Consider the following 19,358-nt stretch of genomic DNA (forward strand, 5'->3'; position numbering starts at 1 on the left):
GCTCGCCAAAATCCAACAGTGCTTGGAATGAAAACCCTCTCTCCTCCCCCCCCCCCAAAATCCCCCCACTCTGTGGTTCACCCAGAGTCAGACAGATTCAGCAATTCCCCTCTGGGACCCCGAAGACAGCAGAACTCAGCGCGATATTTCTGAAGATATCGCCCGACAAACAAAAGGCAAACACTATAAATAAATATCAGAAAGCTTCCCAGACGAGCGCTTGGAAGCGGCTTTCACGCAGCTGGAGACGACGTTCCCTTTGTGGAGTTCTCTGTGTTTTATTCAGTGGAGTCACATCAGAGCACTTAATTATTTAGAGGAACGTAATGTTATGGCGTCTTAAGGCTCGTCTGAAGGCTCACACCTTGCCTTTGCAGTATTTCGCTCATAATCCACCTCATTAATCTTACAAGTAAGGTCAGTCCTTGGATGTACAGTAACACACACACACGCTCACACATCACACATGCAGTATGAGCTCCATGATGTTTGGAACAGAGGCTTTTTTTTTCCTTGATTTGACTCCGCAGTTTTAGATTTGTAGTCGAGCAGTTCATACTTGGTTAAAGTGCAGATTCTCAGCTTTTATGAAACGGTATTGTTATCCGTTTCGGTTTCACCATATAGAGATTACAGCTATTTGTGCATCTCCCCCCCCCCCCCCCATTTCAGGGCACCATAATGTAAATCTAACATTGTACAGTATATATACAGTATAAAATCCTTTGTTTTATTTACTTTCTAGTGAAAACAGTCAGGTTATTTATTTTTATTTTTCAGGGCTACCAAATGACGTAGCAAACATATGCTTAACACGAAATTACACAAAAACCTCCACAACTAAGTACAATATCAAATCTTCACTTAACATTGAGTTGTCTTCTCACACTGGAAGAATTGACAGAGGCACCCGTGGATTTCTTCACATCTGAAGCTAGAGAGGAGCTTGATTTTTTCTTAAAGATAAAATCTTTAAGTGCTGTCTTTGTGATGCTGATAGTTTCGGTGGTCAGCCTGTTCTTGTACGGTTGTTAGGAGTCCAATTTTCTCTGTATCTCGCAATAATCTTTTGAACTCCATTTTTTTGGAAACTCCTGTTTTTTTTTCCATTCGTTTTCCTTTGACTATCACCTTACACGTACACAGCTGAATTATCTTTTATTTAATCTCACCATAAATATCTCCGTTAGCCATTCTAGATGTACATGAAAAAGAAATCTGCAAGGCGGGTGAGGTATGTGGACAGGAACACAATCTTTTGTTGTTTTGGCTCTGTGCTCCACCACATTATTTAAATATCGGGCTGAAAACCTTACACGGTTCTTCCAATATGGGATTAAATTAAAGCCGGTAGTCTGCACTATAACCTCATAGTCACTGTTTCATTTCAAATCCAAAGTCTTGGACCACAGAACCAAAAACAGCAAAAATTGTGTCTCGTCCCAATACTTTTGCATTTAAGCGTATGCCACACGTGTGTGTGGCTCAATGTACCTGGGGCCAAAACGAATGCTCCAGACAGCTGTTCAAGGAGAAGTGATATTTGTTATTATTTAGATGATTTGGACCAGTAAGATTCACATCCACATTAAATAACCATTTAAAAAAAAAAGCCAAGACATATTTTAGGTCCAAGGAAAATGATAAATCACTGCTAGCAATCAGATATCGATGGGATTGACTCATTAACTCTTTTCCTGTTATGGATGCCAAAAGGCACATCCGCTGGGCTGTGCTCCAACTGGGAAAAAATATTTTTAAAATTAATATTCGGAATACTTGTTGAAACAGTGATTGGCTATTGAATGCAATGTTCTGGGTAATTACAAAACTGAAAAATGGGTATTTTGACACGTTCAAGAACTCTCCATTAGTCTGCAATTGCAGAGAAAGACACTTGAGCGTTGTTTCTAAATTTCTTTTGTCGTACGTTCACCGAGCTCCATGATGTTTGGAGCATCGTGGGCTGAGTGACCTCCGACTCAGTGCTGTCAGTGCAGCCCGGGTGCACACGTGCTGTAAATCTGGAGAGCCATACTTCACACGCACGCTTTCCCTCCACACAGCCCCACATACGAGCTGGTTAAAAAAAAAAAAATCAGTTTGCCTTCTCTGGTACTGCAAACTTTATAAAGAATGTTTCGTCCTATAAAAAAAAAGCGCATTTAGTAACCTTAAGCTGGCGAGGTTTCGTTGTTATTACTATGCAAGCGATTTACGTGGTGTTCATCCGCACAGATTTGTGAAGATAATTGCTGTGAGTACGAAATAGAATCATACAGTTTCATACGGTGCTACTTTTTAAAGTGTTTTTGGTCATTATTCGCAACACAGTTTGGCCCCGTTGGTGAAATATCAGGAGGCAGACATTGTGGGTACTGGAATATGGAAATATGCCTGCTTAGAGTGGTTAGCAGTTCAAAAGAAGCAGCATTTCAGAAGAAAAAATGGTTCCTTCCTGTTTAGGTAGAATAACTGTTAGTACGTTTACAGGTGCAGCAAAGAGATAGACCACGGATGTCATTTCGGACCGAGACTGTTTAAAGAGCGTTGAATTCGTAAGTTTAAAGGTATGAAAAATGTTTGCCTAAAACAGTGTTTGCGTGTGATGGGAAGGGGCAACATAGCTCAGTAGGTAAGAGCGATTGTCTGGCAGTCGGAGGGTTGCCGGTTCAAACCCCGCCCTGGGCGTGTCGAAGTGTCCTTGAGCAAGACACCTAACCCCTAACTGCTCTGGTGAATGAGAGGCATCAATTGTAAAGTGCTTTGGATAAAAGCACTATATAAATGCAGTCCATTTACCAAGGGTGGTTTGTGATTCCTCCCCCAGGAAATGTTTTTGCATTTGTGGAATTAATTTACTTCAGTTTCTGCAAAGTGCACACTTTAACACTGCAAGGAAAACCGTCACGAAAGCAGTTCCTCGTTTATGTGCACCGTATGTTTTGTAGAACTCTTGAGCATCCATTGCTCTAGATGTGAGTTATTCATTTAATAGGAATGGGATTTTCATTTTGTTTTCCTTAACAGCCGAAATAATCATATTTAAGAAAAAAGGTGCTTGAGAATGTTCGCTTGTTTATTTAGAAAAGGGGGCCTTTGTGAAATTGGCACAGGTGAGTGCCAGGGTTTACCCAGGGTCAGGCAGAGGGGGTAGAGGAATTGAAGTTGCTCTGAGCTGCGCTCAGCTAGACAGGTGAGTAAGGGATCGTTTCTGGAGCCTTGGCGTGCATGACTCCGCCCCCAAACAGCGGGGAAAGAGGGGATGATGGGAACGTTGGAACATAAATCTAAATCTATCTCGAGAAGGTGCGCAGTCTAGCCTGGGTCACTGAACCCTGCTGACACTCCCGTGTTTTACATACGCCAGACCCATGTTCCCGTTCGCCTGTGAAAAGCCACAGACCCAGGCGTGTGAATCCCCCCCCACCGTGTTTCAGTGGGTGATGCATTTCTCCAGTCCCCCTCGTGCAGGATGAAAGCGGGTGATGCATTTCTCTAGTCCCCCTCGTGCAGGATGAAAGCGGGTGATGCATTTCTCTAGTCCCCCTCGTGCAGGATGAAAGCGGGTGATGCGTTTCTCTAGTCCCCCTCGTGCAGGATGAAAGCGGGTGATGCATTTCTCTAGTCCCCCTCGTGCAGGATGAAAGCGGGTGATGCGTTTCTCTAGTCCCCCTCGTGCAGGATGAAAGCGGGTGATGCATTTCTCTAGTCCCCCTCGTGCAGGATGAAAGCGGGTGATGCGTTTCTCTAGTCCCCCTCGTGCAGGATGAAAGCGGGTGATGCATTTCTCTAGTCCCCCTCGTGCAGGATGAAAGCGGGTGATGCATTTCTCTAGTCCCCCTCGTGCAGGATGAAAGCGGGTGATGCATTTCTCTAGTCCCCCTCGTGCAGGATGAAAGCGGGTGATGCATTTCTCTAGTCCCGCTCGTGCAGGATGAAAGCGGGTGATGCATTTCTCCAGTCCCCCTCGTGCAGGATGAAAGCGGGTGATGCATTTCTCTAGTCCCCCTCGTGCAGGAAGAAAGCGGGTGATGCATTTCTCTAGTCCCCCTCGTGCAGGATGAAAGCGGGTGATGCATTTCTCTAGTCCCCCTCGTGCAGGATGAAAGCGGGTGATGCATTTCTCTAGTCCCCCTCGTGCAGGATGAAAGCGGGTGATGCATTTCTCCAGTCCCCCTCGTGCAGGATGAAAGCGGGTGATGCATTTCTCTAGTCCCCCTCGTGCAGGATGAAAGCGGGTGATGCATTTCTCTAGTCCCCCTCGTGCAGGATGAAAGCGGGTGATGCGTTTCTCTAGTCCCCCTCGTGCAGGATGAAAGCGGGTGATGCATTTCTCTAGTCCCCCTCGTGCAGGATGAAAGCGGGTGATGCATTTCTCTAGTCCCCCTCGTGCAGGATGAAAGCGGGTGATGCATTTCTCTAGTCCCCCTCGTGCAGGATGAAAGCGGGTGATGCGTTTCTCTAGTCCCCCTCGTGCAGGATGAAAGCGGGTGATGCATTTCTCCAGTCCCCCTCGTGCAGGATGAAAGCGGGTGATGCATTTCTCCAGTCCCCCTCGTGCAGGATGAAAGCGGGTGATGCATTTCTCTAGTCCCCCTCGTGCAGGATGAAAGCGGGTGATGCATTTCTCTAGTCCCCCTCGTGCAGGATGAAAGCGGGTGATGCATTTCTCCAGTCCCCCTCGTGCAGGATGAAAGCTTTCGCGTGTTCAGACCCGGCCGCCGGTCGAAACTCATTCTGTCCTGCCGGGTCGTTTCAGTGGCTCCGCTCCGGCGAACACTCTCAAGCATTTTGTTCTTTTTTTATTTTTTATTTCCAATTTTATTTATTTATTTTTGACCTATTCATTTATTTATGATGTTTTTTTTTTTTGTTTGTACATGTTGGCCAGTGGAACCAGAAGAAATAACTGTTGTGGGGGGGGGGGGGGGGTTACTCAGCGCCCTGCGAGAGGCTGGCCAGCGCAGTCGGGCATCTGCGTCGGGCGCGGGGTCTATTTTTATTTATCGATCTTTGTTTTTAGTTTTATCGGTGTGCATATACTCGCTTTTGGCCAAAACCGCACATAGTGGAAGGCGGTTCTGTTTAGAGAGCTCCCACGTCAGTTGTGTGGCGATAATTAACGTCGCCACCTAGTGGCCGAGGGATGCCTGGACGCTTTGCCTTTGAGAAATGGTTTTGTTCAAATCAACAGTTTGGAGTTATGCTGACAGCGCTCTCGGCCTGCTTTGGGAGAAACAGTAAAGCGGCGTTTGGTATTCCGTCTCGGCGCAAAACGGCACGAGGCGGATCTGGGTAATGGCGTTTTCCTGAGTGGGTTTCCATGGTTGCGTAATCTGAGAGAAATGGATGCTGTCACTCATTGGCCAGTTGTAGCTGCGTGGGGAGCGTCATGCGCTAAGGTGATCATGACAGTGAGACAGATCTCATCGGGCAACCCTCCCCCCCACCCCTCCCCACCCCTCAAGCATCACGAGATCCACAAGCCCACCACAACCGTTCCCTCCCCCGCCGCTGCCCGTTTTCTCATACCCCCCCCCCCCCCCCATTACGGCGTGTAAAACCAGGATTACACCTTCCTGTTCCCACGCCTCGCCTCGCTCCCCCCCCCCCGCCTCGCGGATCAGTGCGTCTCCTGTTCCCAGGGTGTCCTCCTCCTCTCCATTGACGGTCTCTTTCCCCGCATTTTTCTCGCATCGTTCCACCGCACGGCCGCCACCACCACCGCCGCCGTCGCCGGGGAGACGTATGGGCGGAGCTTCTCCAGCCCTTCCCGCCCTTCCTCCCTTGCGCGCCATGACGGACTCCTCCGACGTATCGCCTTTCACGAGATGTTGCAGAACACGACAAACGCAGAAGTGCTGCGGCGTTTGAGAATAGTGTGTGCTCTGTGCGGGAAAGAGGAGGGGTGGGGGGGGGGGTATTGGGGGGGGTTCCATTTTGAAGTGGTATTTCATCTCAGACAGTCAGTGAAGGGTGTAAGGAATCTCCCGGAGCAGAATTCTTCAAAGGGACGTCGCTGCTCTCCCTGTTCTCCGGTGGAAGGGGCTCCGACATGCACCCCAGGGGCCAGTTTTTCCAATGAGGCCAAACGTGCGCAACACCAGTAGACCGCTCCCCCCCCCCCCCCCACACACACATACTCCAGCACGGAGCCCTGGGACACAGCGCCCCCGTGTGGCCGGGCATGTTAATGAACCGCGTCGTGCAAAAATACATTAACACCTATGGCATCCCTCTGATTATGCCTGGTATATTTATACCGAGTATTCTGTTTGGTTATATATTCCGATACTCCTCTTCTGTTAATGTATTATTCATACATCGCAGAGAGATTTTCTGTGTAGGAGTGCTTCCTATATATATTGAGAACGGTTGCCCTGCTTAAGACCTGCCTCTTGGGTCAATTAAACAGCAGAATAATTTCAGGGATGCTGGCCTTGCGGGAGATTTTGGTTCCCCTCGGGGCGGGGTAGGGTAGGGTGTTGGGGAAACGGAGACGGGCAGCGCACACCGCAACATCTCGGAGGAAGAGCACTTAACAGCCCCGGGTTTTAAAATATTAAGAGGTACAGTTTCAGTCGACAAGCAGGCGATCCACTGCCATCTTCTTTCTGCGCTCTGTGCTCTGTGCTCTGTGCTCTGTGCTCTGCGCTCTGTGCTCTGTGCTCTGTGCTCTGTGCTCTGCGCTCTGTGCTCTATGCTCTGTGCTCTGTGCTCTGTGCTCTGCTTCCTCCGGCTCCTCACAGAAGCTTCCGGACCTTTTCCACAAACGCGGTGCAGTTTCGTTACCGTTACCTGCCCTGTCCCCCCTGACCCCCCCTGACCCCAACCCACCCCGACCCCACCCCATCCCCCCGATTTCACACGCCACCCACACATGTTTTTTTGGTTTTAATTATTCACACTAGGAAAGCACACGAACAGAGAGACACTACAGCAGCTACCTGCCGCTTGTGCTGTTGAGTGGAATAAAGAACCCCTAAGAGGCTTATGGTTCTCTCATCTAGTACTAATCATCAACTGAAACGATAAACGATGCAGTGATAAATAAACGATAAGCAATAAACACACGTTCCTCTCTCATCCCAGCAACATTCTTTTCCCCCAAACTGTTTCAACCGCCTTTCTGGGGAAAACAAAGAGAATTTGTGGAGCAGGAGGAGTGAAATTTCCCTGGTGAAGGTGTAACACACCCCTGCACACATACACACATGCCCACTCATGCACACACTCACACACACAGACACACACAGACACACACATTGATGTTACTGTTGGATTTGACTGCATATTCCTGCTCTCCATACCTTTGTAAACATTATCTAAACCATCCTCTGCTGATGTCTCATCGCTGCCTTCAAATATAACTTCTCTAAACCCCCAGTTATGACTGTGTCTCCTTTCTAAAGGTTGCGGTGTTAGAAAAAAATATTTAATTTGCCTTCCTTCGCACAAATTTTTATTCATGTGCACGCCACTGTAAAAGATCACATGTGCCTGGGTCAATAATTTCAATAATTTTCAGAAATGTGGTCAGGTTAAATTTAATTCCCACAGAATGGAAACTTAATTTAATTTCTTTCCACTTGCCATTAATTAGATTTATTTAAAATTAAAAAGCGTTCTTTGTGAAATATATCTTGGCTAATTGGGGCAGTTTTGTTAGTCAGTATAATTACACCTCAGCATTTTAATTTCCAAGCGTATTTGATCAAATGGGAAAAAACTGCCCATTAACCATAATCCTCTGACCTTGCTTTGTAGCAAGAAATCTTTCATAAAATAGTCCCTGTGTTTGTGGATGATACAAGTACAGCACTGTTCAAGTAGAAACTATTTAATAGTAATTAGAAAGTGGAAACTATTTACTGATTATTGCACTTTTATGTGTACTGATTCATGAATACCTATATTATTGACATAGATTCTGTTCTATTCTGTATCATTTCCCTTTTTTGCCATACTTGTATATTCACTATTGATATACCTGGTCTAGCTTCTGTTATCACCAGTGTAGGTCATTGTACATACGTGCATTTGCAAACACGCTGTGGTAGTTTCTTTCCAAGAAGAAATGCAGTTTTGATTTATGAATATAGGAGGTGATGTAAGGAATGTGTGTCCTACCATTTTGTTCAGAACCTTTGAGCCACACGTAATACTTCTGCACATTTTTTTTTGTGAGATTGTGTTGCATACCCCAAGGACATGATGACATAACCAATGGCACCTTGCAAAGATCATTTCTGAAGCATTTAAATATGACAAGGTTTTTTTTTTTTTTAAGGCAGACTAGGTAGGTTGCGAGACTGAACGAACAGCATCTTTTTTCTTCTTTCTCCTTGAGTTACAAAATGCACACACACGCCCACTCGCATGCATTCACAAGCACAGACATGGACACGCGTCAAAGAAAACTTTATTAAAAAGGTGTTATTAATAGCCGAACCACAGTATTAAAGGATTCTGTCGCTGTGTGTAGAACGCTGCATTGCCGAAAAGCAAGATAATCTGACACATTTTTATTCTAATTCTTTCTAATTCTCTGTATTAGACAGATTTAAGCACGGTGTTTCCAAGGGATGATAAAATTGTCCAGAGCGGTATTAGTTAGCCAGCAAATTGAGCCGACAAGTTCTTGAAGAAGCCTTAAAATTTGCATCAACGTCCATTAGAAATTCTCAGCTGCAGGGAAATTCTTTGGCAGAAGTTTTTTTTTTTTTTTTTTTTTTTTTTTTTTTGAAGAGAGGAAGTCCGAGGGTCTGGAAGCTGTTTATATGCTTTCCTCCTTTTTTTTTTAAACAAAGTGATCTTCACTTTGACCACTCTTCTTCCTGGTTCTTTTTTTATCGTGGTGTGGAGAAAGCATAAGATGACTTTGGTGAACTGACTGGTTCAGACTTTTTTTTAGATAATGGAAACTCAGTCCGACCAGAACAGTGGATGTGCATTGTAGCAGCACAGTAGATCGTTCAGTGTTCATTTGACATGCAGCATTCATGTGGTCTTGTTATCCTGGCTGAATTAGCACGGGCCATTTTACCGCGTGTTGCCAAGGAGTCTGACCCATTTGAAGTGGATGAAACGGCCCTGTGAGGAAGCAGACAGGAAAGGGGTAGGCCCAAATTCGTGATAAAACTGGCCGTATCTTTCGGTCTGGAATAGGACAGGTGAACGATGTGATGGGAGAGCAGCGTCTGCCTGGGGAATCAATCTTGCAGACAGGCGAACCCCTTACTGCCGCGAAATCCGTCAGCTCCGCGCCCATCCATCAGGGTACTTTCCCACCAAATAAAATTTATCACGGCTTTAAGTGTTTATCGCCAGAACAATGTAGCATACTGATGGGTTCAGGGAAGGGTTCAGCTCAAACCGTGAGTGACTCATTGGCTCGTAAAGACTTAGTCTTAACTAATGTGAACTTGCAGGGTTTTTTTTTTTTTTCCTTTTCCTTTTCCTTTTCAACCGAGAAACGCCGTGTGACCAAATGTAATCTGGGCCACCCCTTGACCTGGGGCTGCTTTTCCTGGTTTGGACTAGGCCCCTTAGTCCCAGTGAAGGCAAATTTTAATGCCATGGCATACAGTCGCATTCTAGATAATTCCGTACTTCCCCAACATTTTGTCATTTTGCCATGGAAGTGTGCATGTATATGGGCCGTGTGCAAATCAGGGCACTTCCCCACTGTTGAGTGTAGCTGTTGAGTGCACTGGATGAGGAGGGTGTTAAGTTGGTGAGCTGTTAAGTATAGTTCTCTGAATGTAGTGTACTTAAAAACCCCAGGATGATTGAGACTCATTTTAAGGGTTTTGCTGAGTATACATGGGGGAGCACACTTTTCAGGAATTGAATGATCGTTTTGGGTCCCATAAATATGACACGCAGCTCCACTTTAAAAAGGAGGAGCACATTTTCCTTCAATAACAACACTTCCCCAGTATGGCTGGAAAATAGTACGGAGGATATTTTCGCATACTGCTCATCACATACTATAACATACACACTAAGGAGTATGCAGTATGCTTAGTAGACAGTACAGTACATATCTTGAGGTCACACTAGTTAGGAGGCTGATTCAGACAGCAGACGTGGATTTGGTAGGATTGGGTAGGACTCCCAAAGTCACAAGCTTGTGGCTGTGAAAGCTGCCAACCAAAGAATCGGTCGGCCACGCCCTGAATGACGTAGAACGGCCTCACATTAACCTAACATCTGGGACGTTCTTAGAAACATTCAGTGTTTCAGCACCCCTGTAAAATAACGTTTTAAAGATACGATCTTAGCAGCGCCTTAACAGATTCCTCTACGGCAAATTCAGAAGAGTCTGCAGTGTCCTTTCTCATCTGCTGCTGCTCTGCTGGATCTGGGGAAGGCTGTAACAACGGTATCGTGCCTGCAGGAGGACATTTATGAGATGAATGACAGCTGGTGGAAGAGCAAAGAGAACGATATGGAAGCTCGGAACATATCGAACGACTTCAGGGGGCCAGAAACGGCGCTCTTAAACGACGATGTATACGAGGCCCCCAAAACCAACAGGCTCGCACCTGCTGAGAGGGTTCGCCGGTGCCAAAGTTCTCACAGACGAGAGGAACGTCGTTAATCCCTGGGACGGAGAGGGAGAGAGCTCTTACGCAAATTTACTGAGCCAAAAATGGGAGATGCACGTCAGGGCGTATTACAGGAGGACAAACAAGGGGCCTGATGCAAAAAGGGAAATGAGTTCGCCAGCGAGAGCGGGGAGGAAGACCTCGATGAAGCTGTCGAAGACGATCCGATATGGGGGAACCCCGGTCCTCGATGGAGTCCTCCCCCCCCCCCCCCCCCGGAACCGTCAAGAGATTGTGGCGGCGCGGACAAAATGGAGGGCTTCTGACCTGAAACGCAGGCCCCAGAACAACCTGGGATTGACCACCCCCCCCCCCCCCCCCGGACCTTACATCTTCAGATAAAAGAGGTGAAAGGGCTACATGGCCATAATGACCAAATTCGCATATCTCTCTGGCCAGATGACGGAAAGACCCACGCCAGATTTCTTCGTAACGACTTCGTAGTTTCCCTTTGACTGGATTACCACCCCAGGCATCGTGCTTCATTAGGTGCGGCTGAGCTGAGGGAGATGTTCTTTCTTCCCTTTTCGAGCTGATGTGACTCACCGGTCGACCGTTAATCAGAATGACGGTGTGAATGTGAACGGCTGAACGAGAGCTTCGGGCGCTAGCTAGCCACCGCTTCCGACGCTTCTTCGTTTCAGCGAGCCCTGGGTGGAGGAGGGGGAGGAGGGAAGTGCACGTCTCCACGTTCGAGCGCAAGCTGCAGCAGACACCCCTAACACGGTCTCGGGCCGGAGAGCTGGGGATGATGTAAGAGCTGGAAAACCAATCGATCCATTTTTTTTGGTCATCTTAATTTCGGCCAGAAGTCTTGTTTCAGAACTGCCGCAAAAAAAAGAACTCTTCGGGCGTGTATATATTCTGCTTCAGAATCCACTGGAAGGCAGATTGCTCGCTCTCTCTCTCTCGCTCTCTCCCTCTCTCGTTTGAGCTGACTGAGCCAGAATAAATGTTTTGGCAGTTTTGGGAGTTCTGCGCGACTGGTTTGATTGACGGCTGAAGCCGGGTCCATTTTAGAATATCAGTCGATGGTCGAAAATCTGTTATTTTAAAGGCACATCTGCCTCCTTTCATAGAACTCCGCGGGGTTTCCTTTCTGTGTTCCGTTTACCTGCCTATCGCATACAGCTGTCAGCATCGAGTCTTCGCGGTGGGCTGTGCGTATCGATTTCAGTCAACGAGAGCACTTGCTCTCTTGTCTCTCTCTCTCTGATTTTTGTAAAAGCAGACAAAAGTCTTGTCTTTGGTTGCCTGTCACTTCGCTTTGGTGCGAGATGCAGGCTAATTTCCCCAGCGCGTGAAGGGGGGGGGGGGGCTTGTGGGGGATATGCGCCACTGTGTCAGGCGGGGGGGAGACTCCGTGGGGGGGGGGGGGGGGGGGGGGGGGCGGTGGGGTGAGGCACACGCGTGACTGCGACAGACGGCTGTCACGAAAAAAACAGGAGCGTACCGCCAATCGCCCGAGGGGGCTCGGGGGGAAAAAACAGAACGAACAGAACATTTTTATTTATTTATTTTTGTTACCTTGTACGGTACAGTAGAGAACAGTGCCTCAGTGTTCCATGGACGTCCTGTGGAGAAGGTTTATCAGTGCGCTGTGAATAACGCAAAAACGAGTCGAGGCGTGGTGAGATTCGCCCCCCCCCCCCGTGCAGCAGGATGCCCGTCGGGGAAAGGCGGGGCTCAGCTCCGCCTCCTCCCGCTCGTACCTGTCACTCAGAGGGAATTAGATGACCTGCAGCAGCACTGCGAGGGCCTCAGAACTCAGCTCAGTGTTCTCCGGAATCATCCGCGGCATCAAAAGCCGTTTCTATCCTCTTTGATTCCAATCCTTCTCTCTCTCCCCCCCCCCCCCCCCCACCGCCCCCAACTCGCCCCCCTCCCCCCTCCCCCCAGTCCAGTGTAAAATTACCAAATTACTTTTGAGAGGCTGCAGGTTTTCTCTCTCCCCCCCGTCCCCCGTCTATCTCTGCAGGTGTGATGTGACCTATTTAGAGGTGATGGGGAGGAAAATGGGGTGTGAATATGCTCTCTGCAGCAGGACCGCTGTCGCCCGGCTTCTTAAAAAGAACTCCGCTCCTCGCCTCTCCTCGCCTCCCGCGCGCGCTCCTCCCTGGCTGCGAAGGGGCGGTGCCGACGCGCGTCAGGACGTTGGGGCTCAGACGCGAGTCGATGAATTCGCTCGCTTTCAGAATGTGCATTGTGGCGCGTTCCTGGAGGGCGGGGATCGCAGCGCGGCGTTTCGGCGCGCGCGGTAATCACCCGCTCTCGCGGTGACGTCTCTTCCGTACGACTGCGCGCCCCGCGACCCGCGGCGGCCGGCTCGGGTGCAGAGACCCGGCCGGCAGCTCGGCTGGCGGTAGACGGAACAGGGCGAATTCGCGCGGTTCTGAGGAATGCGATTCGCCGCGGCTCGGGGAGCAGCTGAGGGCCTTCTGATTGGCCGAAAAGAGAGAAAACTGCAGCGGCGGCGCTGCCACGCCCCTTCGGCCCGACTCGACTCAGCCATTCCTCTTTCGCCTCTCTTGCTTTATTTCCCTCTTTGGGGAAATTTTCTTTGGCCGTGTCACCTAGGCAACATCAAGCCCAATACACAGAGGCACAGCATAATGTGCAGGAGCCAGGACTGCGGACCGGCCCGGCCCGGGACCGGGGGGTCCTGGAACATTAGTTCAATTTAAAAAGCAGATTGATTGATTGACGATAAATAACAGGTAGCAGAGGGAGGAAATGAAACAATGTTGTACCGAGTCCCATGGCAGGGGTGTTGGGACAACACCGTTTTTTGATTAAATCGGTACGCCCTAGGCCCCGGGCTGAAGATTCGAGGTCAGAAGATCTGTGGTAGCGTGGCTGTTTTACCTTGTACTCGCGGCAAATCGACGCACGGGGCGTCGCGATCCCCAGGAAGTGCGCCTCCCCCCGAGGGCGCGCGTCGTTTATCGCGACTTTCCCTGGCCGGTTTTGGCGCTGACGTTGACCTTTGACCTTGCTGGAACATCAGTAAGCTGGAAGTGCCTCGGTCGCTGAACGATCCTGCCTAATGCGCCTCGAACAGTCACCTCTCTCTCTCTCTCTCTCTCTCTCTCTCTCTCAAAGTCGTTAAGCTTTCCAGCCGTAATTACAGCCGAACAGGGCCCGTCTGCCGTTTCTTACACGCGGGCGTCCGTGCGCTACGATGCTATTTGCTTAATTAATGGCTGAGCCGCACATTCGCGGAGCTGTAAGCGCTTTGTGTTTACGCGCCGGTCCTCTTTCCCCAGGCAATGCGTCCATTTCACCGCCGTCCGGGGGAGATACTGCGGTCTGGGGTCAGCGAGCATTTTGCCGTTATGTCTGTAGTGCGTTACAGCACGCGGCAGCGCCCCCTAGCGGCGGTGCACAGTACTGACGCAGCTCTCTCAGGCCCGTTTGCTGTGTGCTAGAGTGTTAAAGCTCTGCGCTGCATCTGCACAGGCAGCTCAGACTGCGACATGAGAGAGAGAGAGAGAGGGAGAGAGAGTGGGAGAGGGAGAGAGAGAGAGAGAGAGAGAGAGAGAGAGGGAGGGAGGGAGAGAGAGAGAGAGAGAGAGGGGAAAGAGAGAGAGAGAGAGAGGGAGAGGGAGAAGCTAGAGCGAGAGAGGGATAGAAAGAGAGAGGAAGAGAGAGAGGGAGAGAGGGAATGTAACTCGTCCCGCATTAGCGAAGCCAGTCCCGCCGAAGCAGCGTGCGGAGTCCAAACCGTGTGGCGGTACGGGGTCCACTCAGGTCCCAGAACCAGCGCCGCTGCATCCAGGAAAATGGCCGCTTTCACAGACCAGAGGATGACACTCTGAAAGCTTTTTTTTTTTTTCCATCTGGATGAAAAGCTGAAATGTCAGGAGGGGATGGTGGTACATGGAACAAAAGAGATGGTCTGCGCGCAGAGAAGCATTATGGGATACTAATGGCGCCATTCCAGTGTCAGCCTGAGCTCCTCATTTCATTGGTGGGAAATGAGCCCTTATCTGTCCCTTTGAAGATAAGGACATCCACTATACGTCCATCGGATGCTCTGGGAAATGTTTTTTTTTTTTTTTTGCTGCCGCCGCCGCAGCAACGTTCAGAAAGGATGTTCACCTCACCTGTCACGGCGAGTAACTGGGGGGTCGGGGGACGGGGGGGGGGACGGGGGGGTGCCGCAACTGAAATTCCGCTCACGAAGTTGATTAAAGAAAGAGGCCACTTTCTTCTCCTGGAATCGTGCTTCTCCCTCAAATGGCTGGAATTCGCGCATAAATCCCCCGGCCTCCCTCCAGTGGAGGCGCCGGAGACGGCTTCCAGAGCAAATCCTGGCCTCCATGTGCGTTTTTCTCTCTTCCCCCGCCTTGCTGCGCTCCTGTTTCGTAATGATAGCTCCCGCATGGATGCAGCCGTCCTGCCCAGATGTTTTGCAATCAGGTTTTATGACACCCATCGCCCCCCCTCTACCCGTAGGGATAGGCCCGTGGGGGGCGGGGGGGCCGGGGGATGGGGGAATGCGTGCGGGTGCATTTGGGTGCGGCCTTGCCCCTCCGCGTCCCGCGCGGGCCGTGATCGCTCGATGGGTAATGCCTTATCGATTAGGCCCGCTTAAAATTTTACAAGCGCTTAGCAAACCCGGTGTGCTGTAAATCGAACTTTTATGAATCCCCTGCAGCCGTTTTCCCGTCGGACTGCAGAGATTGTGCTTGCAGACGCTTCCCTCAGCGAGAGCTCAAGGCTGTTTAATACAGCTTTCCATACACAGCATTAATTACAGGGTTTTTTTCGACAGAGGCCCAGTTTCTTTACATTAGTTGCGTATCTGTTTTCCGGACCTGGTCTCCAAACCAAACCAGATGACTTTAAATCAATGCAGAGGCACTTTGAGGCCTGGGAGTCTTTTTTTTTTTAACCAATTTGAATTAATGATGCACTTCGGGGAGATCCATCAGATACTTTCAATTTCCAACCACTCATAATATATGGATTGACGGCGTACAGGGAGGTTTAGATAATGGAAGCTCTCCCTGACGCTGTAGAAACTCATAGTGTTTGACACATGACAGGGAGAGGGATGGGGGTGGGGGTGGGGGGGGGGGCTATGTGGTGGGGAGGGTTGGGGGGAGTCATGGCCCCTGTGAGAGAGCATTAAGTAAACGCCCTCAGGCACCAAAGCAGCGTGGTTTCGGGGGTTGACTGTTTACACAAAAAACACTGTCGAATTGGCCTTTGTTTAATATCTACACATACTTTTAAATCAGACCTCTTGTCATTTAACACATACATGTGTGCGTGTGATACGGAAATTGGTTTTAAATTAATGGCTGTGTGTCTTTTTATTGACATTTTGATCTCTGATCAAATTAGTACGCCCTCAGTGCGTTTGTATCGATTTACTGCCAATAAAGCACACACTTTATATAATTACAAAGAGGGCATCAGCACAGTTGTATGTGCTTGTACCAGGTAATCCATACAAGCCACGGGTTTGCAGGGAATACACAATACAGGCAGGTTAAAGAAAGCAAGAATTACCCAAAGATGATAATTATAATAACCGCAACATGCAAACAGTTTTACAATTATTCTGTGTTTAAAACACAGAATTTGGTCTGTATTGCATGTCTTGTGTGTCTCCTTTATCTTCTTTTGTCGTACTAATTTTCTGGCCAATAAAATATTATTGAAATCCTCTAATATCCTTATTACCTCTTCTCATTGGTCTTTCCTGTATAGATTGCCTGTTAATAATGCCTGTCAATAGCTACATCTGCTCAGCCAATAGCATCGTCTTTTCTTTGTAGCTAATCACAAGACAATCAGGAGAAACCAATAAGGATGTGACATCTCAAACACACTTTATAGCTGCCATCTTTGTTGTGTCATGCAGTGCACTTACTGGCTAACCGAAGTAGGATTACCACGATTTTAAGAAATAATGCATTGGAAATTGAGAAAAATTCATGACTTTGAACTGTTCATAACTTTTGAAAGTGACATGAAAATACACATTTTAGGAATTTAATCTATAATTTAATCATATACATTATAAAGTATCTTTATTCTTAAGTTGACTACTCTCATTTTGCAATTGTGATCTTTTATTTAAGCTCGTGGAGTGATAAATGTCCATTTCTCTGACCCTGCTTTCTTTGGACTTTTATGCAAATAATGACTTTGTTCTGTTTCATTTGCGTTCTCAAAAGTATGCATCAGCAGTAGTACGTGATGCTGAGATGTCCCTTGTGTTTGGTCGGCAGACGAGTATATTTACGGATGTAGTGATGAACGTATGCGCTTTTCTGTACAATAAGTGACCGTTTCTGTTGTTAAACACTAGGCCTGTGCGTGTGTGTGTGTGTGCGTTTGGTGGCGTTTGTTTGTTTATGTACGCTATCAGGGGATTACTGAACCATATGTCAAGTTTATTGAAATGTAACACTGCCACATGCTGCAGTGACAGACACAGGGTTCACGCTACAGAAAGCATGCATTCATAGCAAAGCAGATGGGAAAGAAAGCTTAACAGGATGAGGCTGCCATTTAGCTATAGCTAACTGTGTACGGGCCTACTGTTCAGAGTGCAGCTCTTAATGAGGCCTAGTGCGGGACGTTAGGCCCGAGATGAAATGACATCGCCGTGCGAATCAAAACGCGTCTCGTTAAATGAGAAGTTCGCGGGTTTAGGCACACGCCTCTCGTGGTCCCTGTTTGTGGTTTGGAGAGGTACGGGCGCTGTTTGCGGCCAGGAACAAGCAGCGGAATGGTGAGGCAGTTTGGGTGCAAATGAGTGAGAATCTACATGGAGTTTATTCGGTATTGCATAAGAAGGGCCATAAAAAAACACTGAGATAAAATCCTTTTTTTTTTTTAAAGAAAACGGCAGGAAGTGCGCCTTCACAGAGGTGAAACATCACCTGGAACGCCTCCAAAGCCCGGAGAAAAACTGTTTCGCCAATGTGAGATTCTAGAATGTGGAGGGAGGGAGGGTGGGGGGGGATGGGGGTGGGAGGGGGAGGCATCTCCCCAGTAATCCATAAGACTTGGCAGGGTTGCGCATTTCGATGCCTGGCTCTACAGCACCACCTACAGGTGGATTAATAACACTGCACCTCTGCTGGTGTGGTTAAGGAGAGTGCACAAACGCTGTCCTCCACCTCCTCCTCCTCCTCCTCCCTCGTCCTCCTCTCCCCCTCCAAATACACAAACCTCTCAATCCTTTGTTGCTTTTAAGGAGGGGGCCCGTTTACACATTGACTGAACGTGACCGGAGCTGTCACGCTTCTCCTTCACTTGACCCGCCCGGGCGAACGCTCTCCACACACTCCAAGCTCGTCTGGCTCTACTGCCTCCCCCCCCCCCCGTCCTACCCCCCCGTGCTGCCATCTTCTGCAGATCGCTGGCTCGGAATAGCGTAATAATGTCATCAATGACATTCAGCGTTACTTGGGCAGACCGCAGCGGATCGTATTATTAATCATTACAGTCGAGGGATTTTTTATTTCTTTTTCTTTTTTTTTCCCCCCTTATTATCGAAAAGGACAAAAGGACGGTCTGCCGCGAGTCCGCTTTGTGCTCCGCGAAGCCTCGTCGGGTCTTTTTTTCACCCGGCCGATTGTTTATTGTGTTCCTTAATAATCATCCGCAGATCCCCATATGCTCGTAATTTAGGCCGATTTATGGCGAGCCGTGAAATTGATTGGAAGGGCGGTTTGGAGACGCGTTTACTGCTCTGTTTACATAATATTTCGCGGCCCTGGTTCGTTCGGCCGGCGCTGCCGTCTGCGGAGATGAGAGGGGAGAGACTCGCAGCTGCTCCGCAGGAAGTGCCAGCTGCTCCACACAGGAAGTGGCCGCCACTCTTGCCCTCCGGAGGAACAATGTCTTTTTCGCAAATTAAGAGCGCGAAAAAAAAAGAAAAGAAAGGGTTCTTCGACAAGAGCGAAGAGTAAGCACGGGCGGAGTTCGGCCAGGATTAGAGGCGACAGGTTCCCACGCACTGAATCATAACTCCGGTGCGCTGTCATTTTCCGCTGCGGCGTGCGTTTAAAAACATCACTCAAACGAGGTTTCCCACGCGCGTGTTCCCGACGTTCTCTTAATCAAAGTGACGAGCTTTAGACAGATTGATGAGGGAGGGGACGCGGGGGGGGGGGGGGCGGGGGTACTGTGTTCCAGCGCCGTTGCTGGGGTTGTGGTTTTTGGGGTCTTGGGCGACGGTGGGTCGTTTGTAACCGTGATTTTTTTGTTTTTTTGTGTTTCTGCAGCTGGGGACTTGGGACCCGGTGCACGGGCTGAACGGCACGCTGACGGACAGGAAGCTGGAGAACAACATGCGGGGCGTGGTCCTGCGCGTGGTGACCGTCCTGGTGAGAGAGCCGCTCCCCCTACCCCCTCCCCCCCCTCCCGCGGCGCTCCCCCCTCCCGCGGCGCTCCCCCCTCCTGTCAGCCCCCCCTCCCCCCCGCCCTGTCCGACGCCCGCACCGTCGAGCCTTTTCGCTTTTTAAAGGCAGGTTTGGTCTGGGGGGGGAGGTGTGGGGGTGCAGCCCTGAAGTTTATTGAGGTTCCAGTTTTTGTTATTTCCCCTCCGGCGCCGATTTGAGCGAGGCCCCCCCTGAGAGCCTTAAAGATCTGGCGGTTTAAATTCTTCATAGCCCCCCTACCCCCCTCCCCCCCCCCCCGGCTTTGAAGCAGGTGGACGGAGAGACGGAGGAGGAGAAGGAGAACACTTTCTCCTCCGCTGCGATTCTGCCTGCT

The 19,358-nt window shown here is 49.2% G+C and overlaps 1 protein-coding gene across 2 annotated transcripts in view; it reads left to right on the top strand.

Moving 5' to 3' along the window:
* Positions 1 to 19,358, top strand: part of grid2 (glutamate receptor, ionotropic, delta 2) — a 377,520-nt gene that overhangs the window by 260,988 nt on the left and 97,174 nt on the right. For both annotated transcript variants that reach the window (XR_004761248.1, XM_035379838.1), the window contains exon 9: positions 18,869 to 18,970. Coding sequence is in view for 1 of the 2 variants with exons in the window: in XM_035379838.1 (XP_035235729.1) it covers positions 18,869 to 18,970 (102 nt within the window). In the remaining variant the exon portion in view is untranslated. The remainder of the gene's footprint in view (positions 1 to 18,868; positions 18,971 to 19,358) is intronic.

The sequence above is a fragment of the Anguilla anguilla genome, chromosome 10, assembly GCF_013347855.1.
Source record: "Anguilla anguilla isolate fAngAng1 chromosome 10, fAngAng1.pri, whole genome shotgun sequence".
NCBI classification, from domain to species: Eukaryota; Metazoa; Chordata; class Actinopteri; order Anguilliformes; family Anguillidae; genus Anguilla; species Anguilla anguilla.